Below are 22064 nucleotides of genomic sequence, written 5' to 3'. Positions count from 1 at the left end.
TTTCGCGCTGTTGTCTATGAACCGATTCAGACGTTCAAATACTTGAAGGGTATTAATGTAGAACAAAATCTTTTTCAGAGAAAGGAAAATGGTAAAACCAGAGGACATAATTTGAGGTTGAGGGGTGGTAGATTCAGGGGCAATGTTAGGAAATTCTACTTTACGGAGAGGGTGGTGGATGCCTGGAATGCGCTCCCGAGAGAGGTGGTGGAGAGTAAAACTGTGACTGAGTTCAAAGAAGCGTGGGATGAACACAGAAGATTTAGAATCAGAAAATAAGATTAAATATTGAACTAAGGCCAGTACTGGGCAGACTTGCACGGTCTGTGTCCGTATATGGCCGTTTGGGGGAGGATGGACTGGAGAGGGCTTCAATGGCTGGGAGGGAGTAGATGGGCTGGAGTAGGTTTTAACGGAGATTTCGGCAGTTGGAACCCAAGCACAGTACCGGGTAAAGCTTTGGATTCTTACCCAGAAATAGCTAAGAAGAAAAAATTAAAAATTTTAAATTGAATCAGGTTGGGCAGACTGGATGGACCATTTGGGTCTTTATCTGCCGTCATCTATTATGTTACTATGATGTCATCAGTGACATGGCAGCAGACGGAAGACCCCAGCGCACGCAGCAAAGCTGGCTGTTGTGCTGCCTGGTCGGCAGTTGGGGTTCTGCTGAGGGATGGAGGATCTTTCGCAGACCAGGGGTTGGGGACCTAAAAAGGGAAAAGGCGGTGAACAGCAGGGAAGAGAAACTAGGGTATAATTTGAAGGAAGGAAACCAGAGAGAAGTAGGTGGTGGGGGGCAGAGTTGTGTAAAGGCTCCAGCCCCACACCCCCATAACACACACTGAAAATTTTACATTTGTGGTTCTTTACTTACTTTTTCTGCTAAAAAAAAGTAACACTAGCACAACTCCAGCTGGTTCTACACACGTGACCCCCTTCTACCGCTTTAATCCCGAGGAAGCAAAGGCTACCGTTTAGTGTTCAGGGGAATGGCGCATGGGCTGCTGGGTGTTGTAGTGCGGGAGGACGGTGCTCCCCGGCTTGCATGGTAGCGAAGCACTCAATTTCCCAGCTGTCCCAGCGCTGGAGCTGCTGCTTAGAATCATGGGATGCCTAGCAGCCGTCAGTTTATCAAAGGAATGGCGCACGGGCTGCTGGGAGTTATAGTCCGGTAGGACGGTGCTCCCCGGCTTGCATGGCAGCGTAGCACTCAATTTCCCAGCTGTCCCAGCGCTGGAGCTTAGACTCATGGGATGCCTAGCAGCTGATGGAGGCCGGTGTGCTGTTGCTAACGGTCTTTCCTCCCGGGTGAGGCTGCTGAGCTAATTAGCTGTGCTCGTGGTGAGCTCTCTCCCTCCCCCCCCCCCCGTTGTGGTGTTTGAGTCGAGGTGTTCCGGGGACTGGGGAGGCAAGTCAAAGTGACATTTCTGCACATCTCTTTAAATGAACCATAAAAGATCATAGAAGTCCCAAAAGGTTGACATGAAGGAAACTTGGGAGCTTGGAAATGAGCCATACTCTCTTTTCCTGATACAGTATGAGCCAACTTTTCAATGGTAATCCCTTCTCCCTGGATACAGTTAGGGTTTAATATTGGGGTGCTCAATGGGGCACTTCACTGTCTACCCAGCTGCCTTCCCCCCAGTACACACTCTATTTATTGATTTGTTGTTGGGGTTTTTTTTTTTCATAATTCTTTATTATTGATTTGTTTATACACTCCAGGGAACTATGTACCAAAAAATACAGCAGAGGGTAGGACCCAGCGGGAGAAGACCATGAAGCCGTCTGTTTAAAGTGCTGCTGACGCTGCTGTTTGGAGGGAGGTATGTTGGTCTCGCGGTGGGAGGGTTAGCGGGGTTCAGTTGTACGGCGGGAGGGGCTTATTTTGGGGGAAACACAGTAGTTTCTCTTCCACATATCTTAACTTTGCTAATCTTTCTTGTAAACCCACACTCATCCTGAACAAATGGGTAGTTAATCCCATTTCACAAGATCTAATATAGGGCTCCTTTTGCAAAGATGTGTTAGGGCCTTAATGCGCGGAATAGCGCGCGCTAGCTGCTACCGCCTCTTTTTAAGCAGGCGGTAATTTTTTAAGCTAGCGCACCATAGTAAATAACAGCAGATAAAGATCTATGTAGTCCATCCAGTCTGCCCAACAGTCACACTCATTCTTAAGTCAACAAACCAGTAATTATTAATTTTATTTGCTAAGTTTCAAAGATGTTTCCCCCCCCCCCCCAAGAGAGGTAAGACTAGGTATAATTTTGCCATAGAAGTCTATCCGGCACTGCCTCACACTGCCCCATGGTTGGAGTTGCTGTAACGATAACTCCAGCTTCCTCCTCCCCACCCCCAATCCATCTTGCCATATTCAGGACACAGATCGTAGAAGTTTCAAGTTTATTAAAAATTTGTTATCCCGTCTTTTCAAAATTACAGTGGTTTCACAATAATAAGCAAAAACAGGATAATACTGTCATAAGAATATAAGAATTGCCGCTGCTGGGTCAGACCAGTGGTCCATCATGCCCAGCAGTCCACTCATGCGGCGGCCCTCTGGTCTAAGACCAGCACCCTAACTGAGACTAGCCCTACCAGCACACGTTCTTGTTCAGCAGGAACTTGTCTAACTTTGTCTTGAATCCTTGGAGGGTGTTGTTCCCTATAACAGCTTCTGGAAGAGCATTCCAGCTTTCTACCACTCTCTGGTGAAGAACAACTTCCTTATGTTTGTACGGAATCTATCCCCTTTCAATTTTAGAGAGTGCCCTCTCGTTCTCCCTACCTTGAAGAGGATGAACAACCTGTTCTTATCTACTAAGTCTATCCCCTTTAGTACCTTGAATGTTTCTATCATGTCCCCTCTCAATCTCCTCTGTTTGAGGGAGAAGAGGCCCAGTTTCTCTAATCTTTCGCTGTACGGCAGCTCCTATAGCCCCTTAACCATCTTAGTCGCTCTTCTCTGGACCCTTTCGAGTAGTACCGTGTCCTTCTTCATGTACGGCGACCAGTGCTGGACGCAGTACTCCAGGTGAGGGGGCTCCATGGCCTGGTACAGCGGCATGATAACCTTCTTTGATCTGTTCGTGATCCCCTTCTTTATCATTCCTAGCATTCTGTTCGCCCTTCTCGCCGCCGCCTCACATTGAACCTCATCTGCCATGTCGATGCCCATTCCTCGAGCCTGATTATGTCACGTTGCAGATCTTCGCAATCCCCCTTCGTCTTCACTACTCTGAATAACTTTGTATCGTTCGCAAGTTAAAATTAAAGGCTAATTAATATCACATAAAGACGGGTACAAAATCTCACAAACCAACTGACACAAAAGAGAAAAAGATCTGTCTGACATCGGCTACAGCACTCCACACACTGCCCCCATGGCTGGAGTTGCCATAACAGCTAACTCCAGCTCCCTCCCCCTGATCCGTCTTGACATATACAAGAGACAGACCATAGAAGGCCATCCGGCATCATCTTCCTTCCCCACTGCTGGGCTTCTATTCAAACACCACTCCTGTGAATCTTAAATGAAGATGTAGTTTTTGACCTGCTGAGTTTTGTGTTGAAACTATCCTCTTTCGGTTTAGGGATCCTTTGTGTTTAGCACTATAGCGCATTGCAATAGTCACTTGATACAGAAAATGTATTTGTGCAAAACATATAGTATATTGTACTTTGGAGGAAAGGGATCAAGAGAGAGGAGGAAAAAGGATCTCAGAAATCTGCTCAGATATTAACAATGAAGTGATAAATCTGAGACTTATGAGTTTCAGATTTCAACCTGTCTTCTCAGCTACTGCTTTTGAGAACCAAAGCGGCCTTCTTTTCCTCTCACTCATGTTTCCCAATTTTTGTGGCTCCTACATGGAAATGAGTTCTGCATGTGATCAAGCTGTGCTCATCAGGGCACAGCACATGTAAATACATGCTAATGAAGCTATTTGCAGAAGACGGGAAGGGATGAATACAATATTAGAGCTTTAATGCAATGAGCCTTATGTTAAAGCTAGTGCCAATGGCTAAGGGTCTGATGCAGAATAATTGCTATGTGGTTACTGTGAATTTAATGCAGTTTTACTGTAGCATAGCAATGCAGAAATGGGTTTGGCATGGGTATTATTTTGTACAGAAATCCTTAGGCAGACTAGGGAGTTATTTTCTTAATAAGCTAGATAAATTTGATATACATTCTATGTCTGCTAAACCGCCTATCCCTTTACCTGGAACTTCATAGTAGGTGATGGCTTTGAGAGTAGGGGACGGGGGTTGAGAGGTATAAAAATGGGGAGGCTAGGGGTGAGGGTTGAGATGTTTATTATTCAAAAATTTTGATGATGATCAGTTCTATATTGTTTGCTGTTTTATGTTATACATCATTTAAGTGATATGGTTCTGTTCTATATTTGTAATGACTTTATCATCAATAAAATACATGTTAATGTGGTTGTTATCCCGCAGCCATGCAGAAAAAAAAAAAGGTTATATGCGAGAAACTTTGCATCAAAGAGGAGTGGGTGTCTTGTGGCACATCCTCTCTCATTTCATCCCCATCACCCTGCTCCAGATTCCACTTCCTCCCTTTTTCAACTGAATGGTCTTCTTTGCATTCAGTGTACTGCTAATCAGTAGCGCTGCTTTGTAAAAGGACCCCTTGGAGTGATGCAATGGACCCCCTACCCCTGACTAAAAGTGTCTAGTGGCACCCCCAGACTTCTGTACCTCAAAGCCTGCCTCCAGCCGAGTTATCTTCAAAATGGTGGCGCCCTGCCCTTTGTAGGGCCAGTTAACCATGCAGAGGAGAAGGCATCCTTTGGGGGACAGAATGACTGCTGCTAGAATCCACTGTAAATCATTTATTTACTGAACTACATTTAAAATTTTCAGATCTGTCTTATGAGTTTTTAGAGTGGATATCCTAAAAACCAAGTCTGTGATAAACACTGGAATAGATAACCGCATAAGATCCCTTTCAGTCTAATTCGATGCTTATCAGTGCTTTCTTGGAGACACACCTAGCTAGTTGGGTTTTCAGGATTACTGTAATAAAAATGTATGCGATATATTTGCATACAGTGGATCTCCAACATATGCAGATATCTCATGTATATTCATTGTGGTTGTCTTGAAAGTCTAACTGGCTAGGTGTGGTAGATTGTAACCTGGCTTTCTGTACAATAGTGAGGATCTGGCACCATGATGGATAACCGCTTTGCTACGGCACTGGTGATTGCCTGTGTCCTCAGTATCATCTCTACCATTTATGTGGCTGCATCGGTTGGCACTGACTTCTGGTATGAGTACCACAGCTCTCCGTTATCAACCATAAATGTCAGTGAGACCACTGGGGAGCGCAATGTTTTGGAAGACTTCACTAGCGAGGAGGCCGATGAGAAAACTTATATGGATGTACTGTTCCACTGCAATGGCACACTGGGACTATGGCGGAGATGCATTACTGTCTCCAGGCATTCACATTGGTTCCGTTTGCCAGGTATGTTCCTTCCTTTAATTTCCTGTTATCTTCAGTAATAATTCTCTACTCCTTCTCCCTCCCCTTCACCTCTGTTACAGACCTCCTCCCACTTTCCATTATCTCCTTCACCCCTCATAAGAACAGCCTTACTGGGTCAGACCAATGGTCCAGTAGCCCATTCTCACGGTGGCCAATCTAGGTCGCTAGTACCTGGCCAAAACCCAAGGTGTAGTAATATTCCATGCTACCGATACAGGGCAAGCAGTGGCTTCCCCTGTGTCTTTCTCAATAACAGACTGTGGACTTTTCCTTCAGGAACTTGTCCAAATCTTTCTTAAAACCAGCTATGCTATCTGCTCTTACCACAACCTCTGGCAAAGCGTTTCAGAGCTTAACTATTCTCTGAGTGAAAAACATTTCCTCCTTTTGGTATTAAAAGTATTTCCCTGTAACTTCGAGTGTGCCCTAGTCTTTGTAAAATCAATCCACTTGTACCCGTACTACTTCACTCAGGATTTTGTAGACTTCAATCATATCTCTCCTCAGCTGTCTCTTTTCCAAGGTGAAGAGCCCTAACTGTTTTAGTTTTTCCTCATACAAGAGGAGTTCCATCCCCTTTATCATCTTGGTCGCTCTTTGAACCTTTTCTAGTGCTGCTATATCTTTCTTGAGATAAGGAGACCAGAATTGAACTCAATACTCAAGATGAGGTCCCCCAAACAAATCCTTTTTGTCTTATTAATCTATTCTCTTTTCCTGGCACATTATAGAGAAAGGGTGACCCTCTGTAATATCATTACTGATATAGGTGCTGAGAAACATATCTGCAGATTTCCAGGGAATCCTACGGAGCAGTGCAGTCTGGAAAATTCATTGATAGTACCTGTTACTAAAAGTGGGGTGGTGGGTTTGCACATGGACATGTCCAGTCTGCATTGGATGAGAGATTTTCTGTTCTTCGATACAGATCCTGACTTTATTACAGAGTGTGTCAGTTTCTCTCTCTCTGACCAGTTCATGAAGAAATACACAGAGCCTGGGAACCACAACACTGATCCAGACCTGCTCCGGACTTGTGAGTATGAGCTGTGGGTTTTTGTCAAGTATGCATGAAGACATTCCTGTAATTTGTATGTGTTATACTGGTCTGGATTTTCTGTGCAACTAGAAGTATTTAGCATCCACATAAAATATGGCTTGGCTCAGACTTAGTTTATGTTTCTGAGCACATATATCTGCTATAAACTGGTGTGGGGAATGGCCCCCAACTATCTCTCACCTCATTTCGAACTATACACTCCCACAAGGACAACCAGAAATCGCAATCTTTTTGCTTACCCGAAGATCACAGACTGCAAATACATAACCTTTCTGGAAAGAAAATTTAAGTTTCAAGCTAGCAGACAGCAAACCTGGCTAGGCGACTTCATTGATAAAGCCAGATTGACTTACGGTGCCTTTTTGAAAGTAATTAAGACTGCTCTGTTTAATAGATTTATTTTCTAGTCAAAATACTCCCTCCTTTAAAAAACTTTCACTCTTCATGCTGATTCTACGCTCTCTCTCCAATTGTATTCTGTACTCTCTGTCTGTTCAGTGCCTTCCTCTCCATTTGTATTCTGAAATTCGCTGGCCACCCAGCCCCTTCACTGTAACATGTTAATATTATATTGTAGTTCGCTGATTGTTAAGATTGTAATTCACTGATTGTACAGCTCTCTTTATTGTGAACTGCCTAGAAGTCGTAAGATTATGGCGGTATATAAAAATAAAGTTATTATTATTATTATTATTGTATATGATTATGACTTGGAGATGAAGCATGGTATTTTCTGAATTTGCAGAATGAATTATAGGCATTGAGAGAATTGGGGCAGTTCAGAAAGGAGCTACCAAAATGTTCCTTAGCCTGCAACGCAAACCTTATAAAGAGAGAGCCTTATGGGAGGCTTTTTTACGATAACATTATGAGCCTTGCCTATTGAGACAGATATTTTGCTCCCTTCTGTAGTTATCTATAGCAAGCAGCTTAGTGGAGAATGGGTATACCGTCCAAATTGACTATGTCAGGCTTTACTAACTCTCCAAATTATATGTTCTCTCTCTGGAAGGGCAGAGTTCCTGTAGCTTCCTCGCAGGGTGCCAATGTCAGAGCCTCAACTTTCACCACCGACCTCTCTCCTGTTGTTCCTCCAGGGCTTGGTGCCAACTCCTCCTCGGGGGGGGAGTGAGCTACCTCCACACATGTTGGGCTCTTTCGGGTTGGATAGGAGCCTGGCCCTGCTCCGGACTCAGGGAAACCCGTTCCAAACTAGGTTTAACATAATAACATAAAAATTGCCGCTACTGGGTCAGACCAGTGGTCCATCGTGCCCAGCAGTCCGCTCATGCGGTGGCCCTTAGGTCAAAGACCAGTGCCCTAACTGTGACCAGCCTTACTTGCGTACGATCTGGTTCAGCAGGAACTTGTCTAACTTTGTCTTGAATCCCTGGAGGGTGTTTTCCCCTATAACAGCCTCCGGAAGAGCTTTCCAGTTTTCTACCACTCTCTGGGTGAAGAAGAAATTCCGTACGTTTGTACGGAATCTATCTCGTTCTCTCTACCTCTTTATTTACTAAGTCTATTCCCTTCATTATCTTGAATGTTTCGATCATGTCCCTTCTCAGTCTCCTCTTTTCAATGGAGAAGAGGCCCAGTTTCTCTAATCTCTCACTGTACGGCAACTCCTCCAGCCCCTTAACTATTTTAGTCGCTCTTCTCTGGACCCTTTCGAGTACCGTATTTTCGCGGATATAACGAGCGCGTTATACGTGATTTTACGTACCGCGCATACCCCTCGCGCGTTATATGCCTGAGCGCGGTATACAAAAGTTTTTAAACATAGTTCCCACCCCGCCCGACGCCCGATTCACCCCCCCAGCAGGACCGCTCGCACCCCCACCCCGAACGACCGCTCGCACGCGCTCCCACCCGCACCCGCATCCACGATCGGAGCAAGAGGGAGCCCAAGCCCTCTTGCCCGGCCGACTCCCCGACGTCCGATACATCCCCCCCCCCGGCAGGACCACTCGCACCCTCACCCCGAAGGACCGCCGACTCCCCAACAATATCGGGCCAGGAGGGAGCCCAAACCCTCCTGGCCACGGCGACCCCCTAACCCCACCCCGCACTACATTACGGGCAGGAGGGATCCCAGGCCCTCCTGCCCTCGACGCAAACCCCCCTCCCTCCAACGACCGCCCCCCCCCAAGAACCTCCGACCGCCCCCCCAGCCGACCCGCGACCCCCCTGGCCGACCCCCACGACCCCCCCACCCCCCTTCCCCGTACCTTTGGAAGTTGGCCGGACAGACGGGAGCCAAACCCGCCTGTCCGGCAGGCAGCCAACGAAGGAATGAGGCCGGATTGGCCCATCCGTCCTAAAGCTCCGCCTACTGGTGGGGCCTAAGGCGCGTGGGCCAATCAGAATAGGCCCTGGAGCCTTAGGTCCCACCTGGGGGCGCGGCCTGAGGCACATGGGCCAAACCCGACCATGTGTCTCAGGCTGCGCCCCCAGGTGGGACCTAAGGCTCCAGGGCCTATTCTGATTGGCCCACGCGCCTTAGGCCCCACCAGTAGGCGGAGCTTTAGGACGGATGGGCCAATCCGGCCTCATTCCTTCGTTGGCTGCCTGCCGGACAGGCGGGTTTGGCTCCCGTCTGTCCGGCCAACTTCCAAAGGTACGGGGAAGGGGGGTGGGGGGGTCGTGGGGGTCGGCCAGGGGGGTCGCGGGTCGGCTGGGGGGGAGGGGGGTTTGCGTCGAGGGCAGGAGGGCCTGGGATCCCTCCTGCCCGTAATGTAGTGCGGGGTGGGGTTAGGGGGTCGCCGTGGCCAGGAGGATTTGGGCTCCCTCCTGGCCCAATATTGTCGGGGAGTCGGCGGTCCTTCGGGGTGGGGGTGCGAGTGGTCCTGCCGAGGGGGGAGAAGAATCGGACGTCGAGGGGGGGCATCAGGCTTTCAGGATGGGGACAGGACTTCAAGGGGGGACAGGCAGATCTTCAAGGGGGACAGGCAGACCTTCAAGGGGGACAGGACTTCAAGGGGGGACAGGCAGACCTTCAAGGGGGGACAGGCAGACCTTCAAGGGGGGACAGGACTTCAAGGGGGACAGGCAGATCTTCAAGGGGGACAGGCAGATCGGGGCAACCAGAGGAGAGTCGGGGCAGTGCACCGAAAGTCAGGGTGAGTCGGGGCAACCAGATGAGAGTCGGGGAGGGCGAAAGGAGAGTCGGGGTGGCCAGAGGAGAGTCGGGCAGCATGCGCGTTATATGCCTGAGCGCGGTATAGAAAAGTTTTTGTACATAGCATCGTGATTTCTGCGCGCTATACCCCTGTGCGCGTTTTACAATGGTGCGCATTATATCCGCGAAAATACGGTAATACTGTGTCCTTCTTCATGTACGGCGACCAGTGCTGGACGCAGTATTCCAGGTGAGGGTATACCATAGCCCAGTAAAGCAGCATGATAACCTTCTCCAATCTGTTTATGATCCCCTTCTTAATCATTCCTAGCATTAGTTTCACCGCCATGCATTGCACGGATGGCTTCATTGACTTGTAAACCAGTACTCCCAAGTCTCTTTCCTGGGAGGTCTCTCCAAGTACTGCACCGGACATCCTGTATTCGTGTATAAGATTTTTGTTACTGACATGCATCACCTTACACTTATCCACATTAAATCTCATTTGCCATGTCGCAGCCCATTTCTCGAGCGTGTTTGTCACGTTGCAGGTCTTTATAATCCTCCTGCGTCTCCACTACTCTGAATAACTTCGTATCGTCTGCAAATTTAATCACCTTACTCGTCGTACCAATTTTCAGGCCTTTTATAAATATGTTGAAGAGCACGGGTCTAAGCACCGAACCCTGCAGCACTCCACTCGTGATGCTTTTCCAGTCCGAGTATTGTCCATTTACCCCCACTCTCTGTTTCCTCTCCGCCAGCCAGTTTTTAATCCACGTGAGTATTTCACCCTTGATTCAATGGCTCACAGTTTTTTGAAGTAGTTATTCATTCGGAACCTTGTCGAATGCCTTCTGAAAATCCAGATATACAATGTTGACCGGGTCACCCTTGTCTATCTGCCTATTTACTCCCTCAAAGAAGTGCAGCAAGTTCGTCAAGCAAGATCTTCCTTTGCTGAAGCCGTTGGTTCATGCATTTCTCTAGAAACCGATGACGTCTCCATCACATGGCACAGAGTTATTCCAGGGATAGTTGTCTGAAAGAGTCCTTGTGAGCTCCTGGCTGCTGGAGGACCAGGTTGGGCACTTCCTTTTCTCTTCCACATAGTCCAAGAAGGAAAAAACCTTTAAGGTAAGTTTTGGCATCTGTCAAGATTTCATCCTCGAAGATGCTCTATACTTGCATCTGCCCTCAACGCCATCTTGGTCCCTTTGCCGTCTCTCTTTTGACCTGTTTGGCCACCTTAAGATCATCTCATACTATCACTCCCAAGCCCCACTCCTCTTTCATGCACAAAAGTTCTTCACCTCCAAAACTGTACTGTTCCCTTGGGATTTTGCAGCCCAAATGAATGACCATATATTTCTTAGCATTAAATCTTAGCTGCCAAATTTCAGAGCATTCTTCAAGCTTTGGTAGGTCCTTCCTCATGTTAACCACATCATTGCAGTTTTTGGCCCTTCAGCAATGTTGCTTACAAAATATTAAAAAGAGCAGGCCCAGGTACCGAACCTTGAGGTATACTACTGGTAACATTCCTTTCCTCAGAGAGATCTCCATTGGCCACTACCCTCTGTCACCTTCCACTCAACCAGTTCCTGATCCAGTCTGACACTTTAGGCGCATCCCAAGGGCACCAAGTTTGTTTATTAGATGCCTGTGTGGGATAGAGTCGGTCCAGGGAAAGGCTACTAAAGTGGTGCGTGGTCTTCATCATAAAGCGTATGGGGACAGATTTAAAGATCTCAATATGTATACTTTAGAGGAAAGACGGGAGAGAGGAGATATGATAGAGATGTTTAAATAACTACATGGTGTAAATGCACATGAATCGAATCTTTCATTTTAAATGAAGCTCTGAAATAAGAGGATGAAGTTAAGAGGTGATGGGCTCAGGAGTAATCTAAGGAAATACGTTTTTTATAGAAAGGGTGGTAGATGCATGGAACAGTCTTCCAGAAGAAGTGGTGGAGACGAAGACATTGTCTGAATTCAAGAGAGCTTGGGATGGGTACGTGAGATGTCTTAGAGGAATTAAAAATGGTTATTGAGGATGGGCAGCCTGGATGGGCCATTTGGCCTTTATCTGCCATCATTTTTCTGTTTCTATGGAACATAAGAATTGCCATACTGGAACAGACCGAAGGACCGTCAAGTTCAGTATCTTGTTTCCAACAGTGGCCAACCCAGGTCCCAAGTACCTGGCTAGATCCTAAGTAGTAAAACAACTTTTAAGCAGTGGATTTCCCCAACCCATCTCAATAATGGTCTATGGACTTCTCTTTTAGGAAATTATCCAAACCTTTTTTTAAACCCTGTTAAACTAGCTGAATTCACCACATTTTCCAGTAACGAATTCCAGAGTTTAATTACACGTTGTGTGAAGAAATATTTTCTCTGGTTTGTTTTAAATCTACTACTTAGTAGCTTCATTGCATGCCCCTCTAGTTCTAGTATTTTTGGAAAGCGTGAATAAGCGATTCACCTCTACTCTTTCGATTCACCTCTACTCTTTCTACTCCACTCAGTGGAGCTCACTATCATGAGCTGTCTCTTCTCCAGGCTGAAGAGCTGTAGCCGCTTTAGCCTTTCCTCATAGAGAAGTTGTGCCATTCCTGTTATCATTTTATGCACTATTGAAGGCTCACCTTTTCTTCTTAGCCTTCCCATTTTTTTCTCAGTGGGTTAGTTTTGGAAGCTTGCCCTTCTCAGAAGTAATTGCTAGTTGTTTGTTTTTTTTGGGGGGGGTTCTCTTTCCTATCAATTATTGTAGTTCTTTTCTTTTTCTACACTGCTCTGATTTTGTTTGAAGGGTGGAATATCAAGTACCAATAAACTAAATTCTCTCGTTCTCAACCCCACTGAGCGTTCACTCATTCTCTCTCAACCCCTAACTATTCCCTTCACTTTGCAGTTAGCCTTTTACAAAGGAGATAGCATGCTTCCTAGCAATTCAGCTCTTGTGTAAGTACAGGAAGTTCGGGTTGATCTTGGCATTTTCAAGTACTGCGAGACTCCCGAGCTTCTTGCAATACACGGCTCAAGTTCCTAGTACTGTGGGTATTGTTGCAGAAAAAAGAAAGAAAACCACAATTAAATCCAGGGCGCCAGTATGCAATTTGGTGCCCGTGATTTGTTGAGCCCTGCATTAATAGTTTTGTGAACTCATGTCCATGGTACAAGGTCTATCGTTGCCACCAACAAGCTCCAAATCTGCATGTAGTCCTATGCTTGTTGTTAATCCATTTTTAATAATAGGTCTAGAGCTCTCTCCTTGACAATGACTGACATATTCCAGCAGTTTTTCTCCACTCTCTTTCTGCCTGATTCATTTCACTCCTTTAGTTTACTTAATCCAGAGTTAAACTAAGGAAAAGTAGCAAGTGAAAATTGAATGCCTTACCAGTGTCATATTTATCTATTTATTTTGGTTATTTATATACCGGCTGTTAATTTCAGGCACTCAGTCATTGGTCCCTATCTGTCCTGGTGGGCTCCCAATCTATCTAACATACCTGGGGCAATGGAGGATTGAGTGATTTGCCCAGGGTCACAAGGAGCAATGCAGGGCTTGAATCCTCAATCTCCGCTCTAACCACATCTTACTTTTTTCCAATGTTGTTCAACCCAGCCATATCATCTAACAATGTACCTCAAACATTTTTAATGCCTCTAGGTGATTTAATATGTACTGATCTATCATAACTTGGTATTAACCAATGGGCAAGGAAAATAGAATCAAGTAGTTCCTCAGGAGATACTTTAGAGCAGTGTTCTTCAACCGCCGGTTCTCGGACCATTGTCGGTCTGCAGAAATTTCCTGCCGGAATGTGCCTTGGACCTGAGGAGATCAGTGCACAAAGCTGCAGGCTGTATCAGCTTCTACGTGCATTCTGCGCCTGAACCGGCAGCCTTCTCTCTGATGTCGCAACGTCAGAAAAAAAGCTTCTGGATGATGCGTGAGGAGCCGCCGCACGTGACTTTGTGCCAGCAGTGAGAAAGAGGAGAAGTGAGGAAGAGGGAGCCAGCCACGAGCAGCATAAAATGGCCAGGTGGAAGCGCTGGTATGTTTCTTGCAGAGGGGGAGGAAGACGAGAGAGACAGCTGACTTTCTCAAGGCGTTGTTTGTAAACAAGAGAGGGCAGGACACCCAGCCTCACCCAACTGCCGTGATGAAGTGATGGCACATGGAGGGAGGGAGACAACAAAGAAGAGGGAATGATTTTATTTTTAATTTAGTGATTGAATTGTGTCAATTGTGAGAATTTATATCTGCTGTCTATTTTTTGCACTGTTCAGGAAGAAATGCATTTGTTTCAATTTCTCTGAGGTTGTACTGCATGCAGAGTCTTGAATCTTAGGGTTTCGTTTATATATATTAGTACTTTTAGTTTGCGGTCCCGTATTTGCATAGGGGTTATCTGTGTTCTGGTAGGAATGAATGTTGAGAAGCATACATACAGTGTGCTTTGTGTAGTTTAATTTTGTGGTTAACCATTATGTATTGTTAATAAGATTATATTGTGTGTGTATATATGAAAAATGAATGGAAAAAATGGTATTAGTACTATTATAGGGGCGACTTAGCCCATAGGTGACCATGCACTAAGGAGAAAAATCAAATCCAGTATGTATCCTACTTCACCACCTGTGTCATATTTACAGCAGATAAAGCATCTAAAAAAACATACAATTAACTGTTCCCAGTCAGCAGAGGTATATTATATCATAGTTTTTTCCAAATCTACCGGCAGAGCATTTAGCTGGAGAGGTAGGGAATTCCAAAGAGAGGGAGCTAAGCACAATGATGGGTAGAAGAGAACTGTCTATAATAAGCTGAGGGGATAGACAAGAGGTTTTGAGAATTAGATCTCAAACGTTAGGTGGGGTTAGTCAAAGAGCATAGTGTGTGAAAGCAGATCAGAATGAGATGTGTGTGTGGGAGTGGGGTATGATGGATTCTCTGGGCGATTGGCATTAATTCTCCTGTGTCTCTCAGATCTCTGGCGCTGTCAGGTCCTGCTGCCCTTTGTCAGCTTGGGGTTGATGTGCTTCGGGGCCCTGATTGGAATCTGTGCCTGTGCCTGTCACAGTCTCTATCCCACCATTGGTACTGGCGTACTTCATTTTCTTGCAGGTAAAGATTATGGTGAAAAGCTCAGATTTTCCTGAACAGTGAATCAATAGTGACAATAATCGCTAGACACAAACTAATAGATTAGGGCCTTTATATTAGAAGCTTTATTTACAATTTACACATATACTGTATATTGAATAGATATCAATTCTGCTATAGAAAACGGAGATTTACACATGAAGGCCCAGATTCTGTAAACGGCGTCCCAATTGTAGGCGGAGGTAGGCATCCTACCGCTGTCTAACAAGCCAATCGGGACAAACATTTTTTTAAAAAAAGCTCCCGAGGCAGGCTGCCTCCAATGTAGGCGTCTCCAGGAGCCTAGGGAGGCGCACAACCCCGCCTAAGCTCGCCTAAGGCTAGGTGTGGTTTGGCACGGAAGTAGCCTTAGATGGCCTTACGTGTCTCCCTAGGCCAGTGGGAAACACATACATGCAGTCTATGAGCTCATCATGGCAAGGGATTTCCCTGTCACAATAAGATTAGCGGTCACAGCCGCCTGTCCCCCCTGAACAATCACCAGCAGGAGGGATGCATAATCCCTCCTGCCGGAACCCCCACCCCTGCCCGAACCTCACCCATGCAGATCGCGTCGCCCTCCCCAGACCCCCCACCTGCACTAGAACCCCTCCACACCCGGACCCCGCACCCCCCTCTAACCTTTTTTGAAGGCCAGCCGGACAGGTCTTCCCTCTGTCTGAATAAGGTGGGCCTGCCCTTTCCCGGTGCATTATTCAATGCACCAGGGAGGGGCCTAAGGCCTGATTGGCTCAGGCACCTAAGGCCCTACCCATAGGAGGCTGGGCCAATTGGAATCTTAGGTTGGCCCATATGCCTATGCCTATTGAGCACCCTCCTGCTGTTATCTACGGGTTGGGGTTCCGGCAGGAGGGATTGGGCATCCTTCCTGCAAACGATTGTTCAGGGGGGGAACGAAAACTTATAATTGCAGGGAGATCCCTTGCCGTGATAAGCTCAGCGGCGATCCGATTCTAAAACTGGCGTCTGTAACATGGATGTCGGTTAGAGAATCGGGTTCTTTTTAGGCGAAATTCTGTATAGGACGCCCGTCGGCTTCTGAGACCAGGCATCCTATACAGAATCCAGGCCGAAATGTGCATATGGCAAGAGGGTAGAGTTTGGGAAGGACAAGAGTGAGACCAAAATATACAGTTCTCTTCCCCGTTTCAGAAGAGGAAGGCACATTTATGATCATCAAGATTAATGTGGGATATACAGCTGCTCCTTAGTATGTAAAAATTTTATAAAAAATTGTCAGTGCTGAATAGGATGGTTTGGGATATGTTGTCTTCTCAATCCCCCACTTAAATGGAAAATTTCAATGTGCAGGTTTGTAAAATAGCACACGTATATGTCTAGAGATAAAAATACCAATGATAAATCTAGGAAGTTGAATTTCTTAGAGGAAAGGACTAGAGCTGTACTAGTTGGCCAAGCATGCCTTTGAGTATTGATATTAGCCTACCTCTTTCTTATGAAGAAATCCCCCCTCCCTGTTGTTTTTCCCCTTTATGTTCTCTTTTCTTGATTTTCTTGTAGTTCAACCCTTTTCCTCTCATTTTTTGTTTGACTGTCTTTGTCCATGTATTTGGTTTATGATTTTAAATGTATATTCCCCCTTTTTTCATATTGTACATCGCTTAGTATTCAAGATAGGCGATTAATCAAATGTTCATGAAACTTGAATACTGAATACGAATAATTGGCATTGAGCTTTAACATAACAATTAATGAAAGAAGCAACATGAAATTGGAGATTGTGTTTATTTTAGGAGCACAGAAGAGCCCTGGATTATTCGTGTTCACTTTTTGGCTGAATATGAATAATGTATTTTGGGCACTATTCCCTCTCCAGATCAAAATTGGCCGTTCAGTTTTAACAGAAACCGAAGCTGAAAACAGCCCCCACTCAGTGACCCCCCTCCTTGACCTACCCACTGTTGACAGTTCCCCCTCCTGGGCCCACTGTGTCACTGGTGGGTACTGGGTGCATGAGCACTTCCCACTTGATCCTGCGCACAGACGGCTCCTACATCAAAATGGCTTCCAGGACTTCCAGCAACAGTCTCTGGAGGTTGCAGGAGTCCTGTAGGTAGGATCCAGCTAACATTTCTTTGTTTTTGTTTTTTTAAATTCTTTATTCATTTTTCAAACTTACAATAAGTGTATCAACAAGTAGAATCTTTTTTTTATTTTATTTTATTTTATTTTTTTTAAACTTTATTCATTTTCAAATCTTACAACAAGTGTATAATAATCAATCAGAAAAATTTTTAACAAATCACTTAACAATCTTACTTATAATCCTTAAAATATATAAATATAAAAGAATCCCTTCCCACCCACCCAAGTACAATCATTTAAACTTAGATAAAACACTTAATATTCAACAATAAATCAAATTATAAAGTTTATCACCCTCCCACCCTTTTCATATTATGTATTAAACACTTATATCATTTAATAAATACTTTCCTATCTTTCTTCCCATTAATAAAAAGCTTTTAAGTTATCCCTCCTCCCCCTATCTTGAACTTATACTATTAAGGGAAAAATGAAATCATTTCTTTTTTTATTCTTTTCCTTAGATCAGGCTGGATTTGGCTGTCAGAGTATCGCACAGTTTTCATTGTTCAGCATTCAGTTCTGTATTTCTCCAGGACAAGTTTCTTCAGTTATCTCTTTATCCTAGAACATGCAGTTAAATTTTCAGATGTAGGTTATAATTTGGCACACTATATCATTCACTTTATGCAAGTTCTGTCCTCATCTGCACAAGCCTTGAACGCTTTAAAATCATAAGTAGTCGAGGCTTGTGCGGTTAAGGCTGAGCTTACAGGAATGGGGCATGGACAGGGACTGCGACAAATCTCACGGGGATGGGACAAATTTGTCCCCGTGTCATTCTCTAAATCTTAACTCTGTAAATGCACTGATTCACAGACACTGGCATTTATTTCCCTGGCAGGTATCTGCACCCTGGGATCTGTGGCATGTTATGCAACTGGTGTGCAGCTCCTGCATCAAAAGCTTCCTATTCCAGAGGATGTGCAAGGAGAGTTTGGCTGGTCCTTCTGTTTGGCCTGTGTTGCTGCCCCACTGCAATTCATGGCAGCTGCTCTCTTCATCTGGGCTGCACGCACCAACCGCAAGGAGTACACATTCCTGAAGGCGTACCGTGTGGCGTAAAACTCTTTGGTATTTTCTCTTTCTGCCTCTTCATAATACAAAACCATTCAGCACTCTTTTCACACTGTGGACTTCATTATTGGAAGCAAGCACAAGTTGCCAATCAGCAGCCAGGTATTTTGCAGAAAGAATACGTTTAGCACCTGAGCTTAATGGGATTGTTTTTATGCAAATGAAGGATATAAGAATTGCTTGTTTGTACAAATGAGTTAAGGATCTGTGGAGAAGTCCTGACACCTAGTTGCTGCTGCGTAGATTACTGTATTACTACCATGAAATGTCAAGCTCCGAGTGACTCCGAAAGAGAAAATGTTCATTTTGACATTTTTATTGTTCAGTGTATTTTTCAAATGAATTTCACATTTAAAATGTTTTTCTGTAGCACAGAGCCTTGTAAGAAAACTGATGACATTTGTGGTGTTTTAACTCATCAGCCAGTGGGGAAGGCTGCATGCTTCTTGTTTATCACAGCTGGACCAGTCTGAACTTTATCATGTACATACTTTAATAAATATAAGCCCTTATTTTAGAAACTTTACGTTGACGTGTAGATTAGAGAATAACATGGTGAAGGATTCTCGTGGTGAACCGTGGCAACCCATGGTTAGCCTGCAAAATCGGGAAACTGTGTAGCCGACTTACAGCGAGAACAGGAGCAAGGTCTTCCACCGCCCCGGTAGAACGGTAAACGACCTTGCATTAGGTGTGCAACATTGGTGTGCAACATCCCCTTGGCTCAGCATCTACTCCCCAGTTCCCCTTGCACCTACTTTATCTGATTGAGTCAGCAACGCCACGCTGAAACATTTTGAGAAGTCTTCTCCGAGGCCTTCCTTCAGCCCACAAGCCCCTGCTTGATGTAACTTCCGGTTTTGTGAAACCGGAAGTTATATCAAGCAAGGGCTCGTTGGCTGAAGGAAAACCTGGAGCAGGCCTCTAAAGATTTTTCAGCATGGCGGTGGTTTTACTTGAAGGAGCCAGCTGCACCGATGATGATGAAAGATAATCATAGGCCTGTTCTGAGGCATTCCTTCTGCCAAAGAGTCCCTCCTTGATGTATCTTCCAGTTTTGCTAAACCAGAAGCTACATCAAGGAGGGGCTCTTTGGCTAAAGGAAGGCCTCCGAGCAGGGTTCTCAAGATTTTTCGGCATGGCCTGGATGGCTCGTTCGGTTAGTATGTGCAAGGGGATCTGGGGAGAAGATGCTGAACCATGGTGGGAGATGTCACCTGCCGCTATTGATGTACTCAAGGAGGGGAGGGGGCTGCTAGCTGTCTTCAGAGCTGGAGCTGAAAGATGGTGCTGGATTTGGGCTGGGGGAAGAGAGGTGTTTGACCAATGGAGGGGGGTTGGAGGGAAGGGAGAGAGATACTGATGTGGAGGGGGTACTGGAGCTGAAGGGAAAAGAGAGGTGCTAAACCTAAAGCTGAGAGTTGAAGGGAAGAGAGAGGTACTGTAGCTTAGAGCTGAAGCTAGAGGGAAAGGAGAGAGATGTTGGACCCATGAGAGGAGGGGCTAGAGGGAAGTGAGAGAGTTGCTGTATCCTTTGGGAGTGTTGAGAGAAGGTAGAGAGGTATTGGACCTGCAGGGAGGGGGAGAGGGAAGGCAAAGAGATGCTGAGCCAAGGAGTGAAATATTTAACACAGTAGAGGGAGGGAGGAAAGAAAGGGTGAGAGACATTTTGGTGTAAAAGAGTAAGTGATGAGAAGCTGATCACAGGGAGATATACGAAAAGAGGAGAGATGCGGGTATGGATGGGAGCATAAGAACAGGGACACAGGGGATGGTTTATGGGGGTGGCATATGGATACAGTGAGTGAGTGGGGCAATGCCAGACACAAGAGGGTCTATGGACACAGAAGATGGCTAGACATGAGAGAGAAGAGGAACGCAGAAGACTTGGGAGGGGGGCATATGGACACAGAGGATTGACACTGGGTATAGGGGAGATAGGGACACAGAATAATGTTGATGATGAAGGAGACAGAGGGGAGGTACATCTCAACATAACTCCTCTTCAGTTTTCTCAACCTGTAAGAGACATTTGAGAGGCTTCTAGAAAGCCTGCTACTAGACAATGCTACCACCAAAAATGGACTAGATTTTCTACATTTTGCATCTCTCATGACATGGAGCCTCAAGATACCTCCTTGGCTTCTGTCTTGGATTATCTTTTGCACTTGTCTACTTCTGGCCTCAAGTCTACATCCATTCAAGTTCATCTCAGTGCAATTACTGCTTTTCATCAGCCTATTGAAGGGAAACCCCTCTCTGCTCATCTGGTGGCTTCCAGATTTATGAAAGGACTTTTCAGTGTCAAACCTCCTCTCAAACCGCCTCCAGTGGTTTGGGATCTCAGTGTTGTTCTTGCTCAATTGATGAAGCCTCCATTTGAACCAATGTCTACGGCTCATCTGAAGTATCTTACTTGGAAAGTGGTCTTTCTCATTGCCCTGACATCTGCTCGAAGAGTCAGTGAGCTGCAAGCATTAGTTGCTGATTCACCTTTCACTGTGTTTCATCATGACAAGGTGGTTCTCTGTACTCATCCTATATTTTTAAGGTCAAATGCATGACCTTGCATTTCTTAGCATTAAATTTTAGCTGCCAAATTTCAGACCATTCTTCAAGCTTTGCTAGTTCTTTCTTCATGTTATTCACACCATCCGGTGTGTCTACTCTATTGCAGATTTTGGTATCATCTGCAAAGAGGCAAATTTTACCCGACAATCCTTCAGCAATATCATTTATAAAAATGTCAAAAACATAGATTTTCATTTCTGCAAATTGGCACTTAACAAAATAAGATAACACTCTTTTCAGCTACAGTGGCAAAATAGCGTTCAGAATTTAGAAAGTTGGTTGGTGGGCTGAGAACTTTTCAGCACCCCCTTGTAGTGAGTCAGAGATTAGTGCGAGCAGTATTTATATATTTCGTATAGCACAATTTTGAGCCTTCCATGATTTTGCTTACAATTAAGTTATTGTTTTGAAAGCAACAATTGAGAAGCACTAATAGCATTGATTGTGGTTTTGAAGCACAACTTAAGTGAAATGGACTGGCCACCATCAGACTATGATAAGTGCAACAAAATTATTCCAAATATCAACACAAGATTTTTTTTTTTCCAATGAGAATATCCACAACTTGTCAGCAGTGTTAAAATTTTGGGGGCACTAAGGCATTTTAAGGTCATTTTCCTCATTTTCATGATTACAGTTAGCACACAATTCATTGTTTCATGTCATTAGCCTACAGGCACTAAAATAAATTACTGAGGGAGCAGTTACTGCCACCCTTTTTGTAGGCAGTAAGGCCCATATTCAGTAAATGTGTATGAGTCGAGTCTTGATAGGCTCAGGAGTAATCTAAGGAAAATGCATGGAGCATTCTCCCAGAAGAGGTGGTGGAGACTGAGACTGTCTGAATTCAAGAAAGCCTGGGATAGTCACGTGGGATCTCTTAGAGAGAGGAAGAAATAATGGTTACTGCGGATGTGCAGATTGGATGGGCCATTTGGCATTTATCTGCCATCATGTTTCTATGTAAGTTAGGCATCTTGATCATGCCTACTTGCGCCTAACTTAAATGCTTTAATTAACCGTAATTGGCACAGTAATTGATCACATTCTTTAAGAACAATTAAAAACTTTAAAAAAGTAGGTGCCAGAATCATACCTTTAGCATGACATCTGGCTGCGCCTAAGGTCAAAATAGGCATGGTTAGAGGTGGAGTTGACCTAAGGTACCGCTGGGCTTGATTCTCCAAAAAACCTAGGCACCCTTTAAGTTTTTTTTCTTAGGCACTGCTAGCCGCGATTCTGCTAATGATGCCTAAGCGTGACTGACATACCGCCGGTGCTGTTTTTAAAGGCGCTGATCAATGCTAACGCCATTAACAGAATCTAGGCTCATGCAGTAATCCTGTGCTAATCAGTTAGTATGTGGTAATGTAGATGCGCTAACTGATTGGTACAGGCATGCCTACTCTCTACCCTTCAGATA

At 45.1% G+C, this 22064-nt stretch overlaps 2 protein-coding genes across 8 annotated transcripts in view; one reads left to right on the top strand and one right to left on the bottom strand.

Moving 5' to 3' along the window:
- The window catches only part of LOC117348016 (claudin domain-containing protein 1-like), a 53411-nt gene extending 52417 nt beyond the window's left edge, over positions 1–994 (bottom strand). The window contains exon 1 of one of the 3 annotated variants that reach the window (XM_033919588.1): positions 878–994. The gene's annotated coding sequence lies outside the window, so the exon portion shown is untranslated. The remainder of the gene's footprint in view (positions 1–877) is intronic. The other 2 variants (XM_033919590.1, XM_033919593.1) reach the window with 2 other exon arrangements.
- The window catches only part of CLDND1 (claudin domain containing 1), a 67593-nt gene extending 47269 nt beyond the window's left edge, over positions 1–20324 (top strand). Inside the window, exons 1-6 of one of the 5 annotated variants that reach the window (XM_033919582.1) lie at positions 1178–1311; positions 1729–1829; positions 5191–5503; positions 6453–6560; positions 14711–14848; positions 17838–20324. In XM_033919582.1, the coding sequence (XP_033775473.1) occupies positions 5206–5503; positions 6453–6560; positions 14711–14848; positions 17838–18058 (765 nt within the window). In that variant the 5' untranslated portion in view covers positions 1178–1311; positions 1729–1829; positions 5191–5205 and the 3' untranslated portion in view covers positions 18059–20324. Of the gene's footprint in view, positions 1–1177; positions 1345–1374; positions 1560–1728; positions 1830–5190; positions 5504–6452; positions 6561–14710; positions 14849–17837 lie in introns of those variants that run through there. The other 4 variants (XM_033919580.1, XM_033919584.1, XM_033919581.1 and 1 more) reach the window with 4 other exon arrangements.
- Positions 20325–22064: the final 1740 nt, after the last annotated feature.

Source organism: Geotrypetes seraphini, chromosome 14 (genome assembly GCF_902459505.1).
Source record: "Geotrypetes seraphini chromosome 14, aGeoSer1.1, whole genome shotgun sequence".
Classification (NCBI taxonomy): domain Eukaryota; kingdom Metazoa; phylum Chordata; class Amphibia; order Gymnophiona; family Dermophiidae; genus Geotrypetes; species Geotrypetes seraphini.
This window is presented reverse-complemented; position numbering and strand designations above follow the sequence as displayed.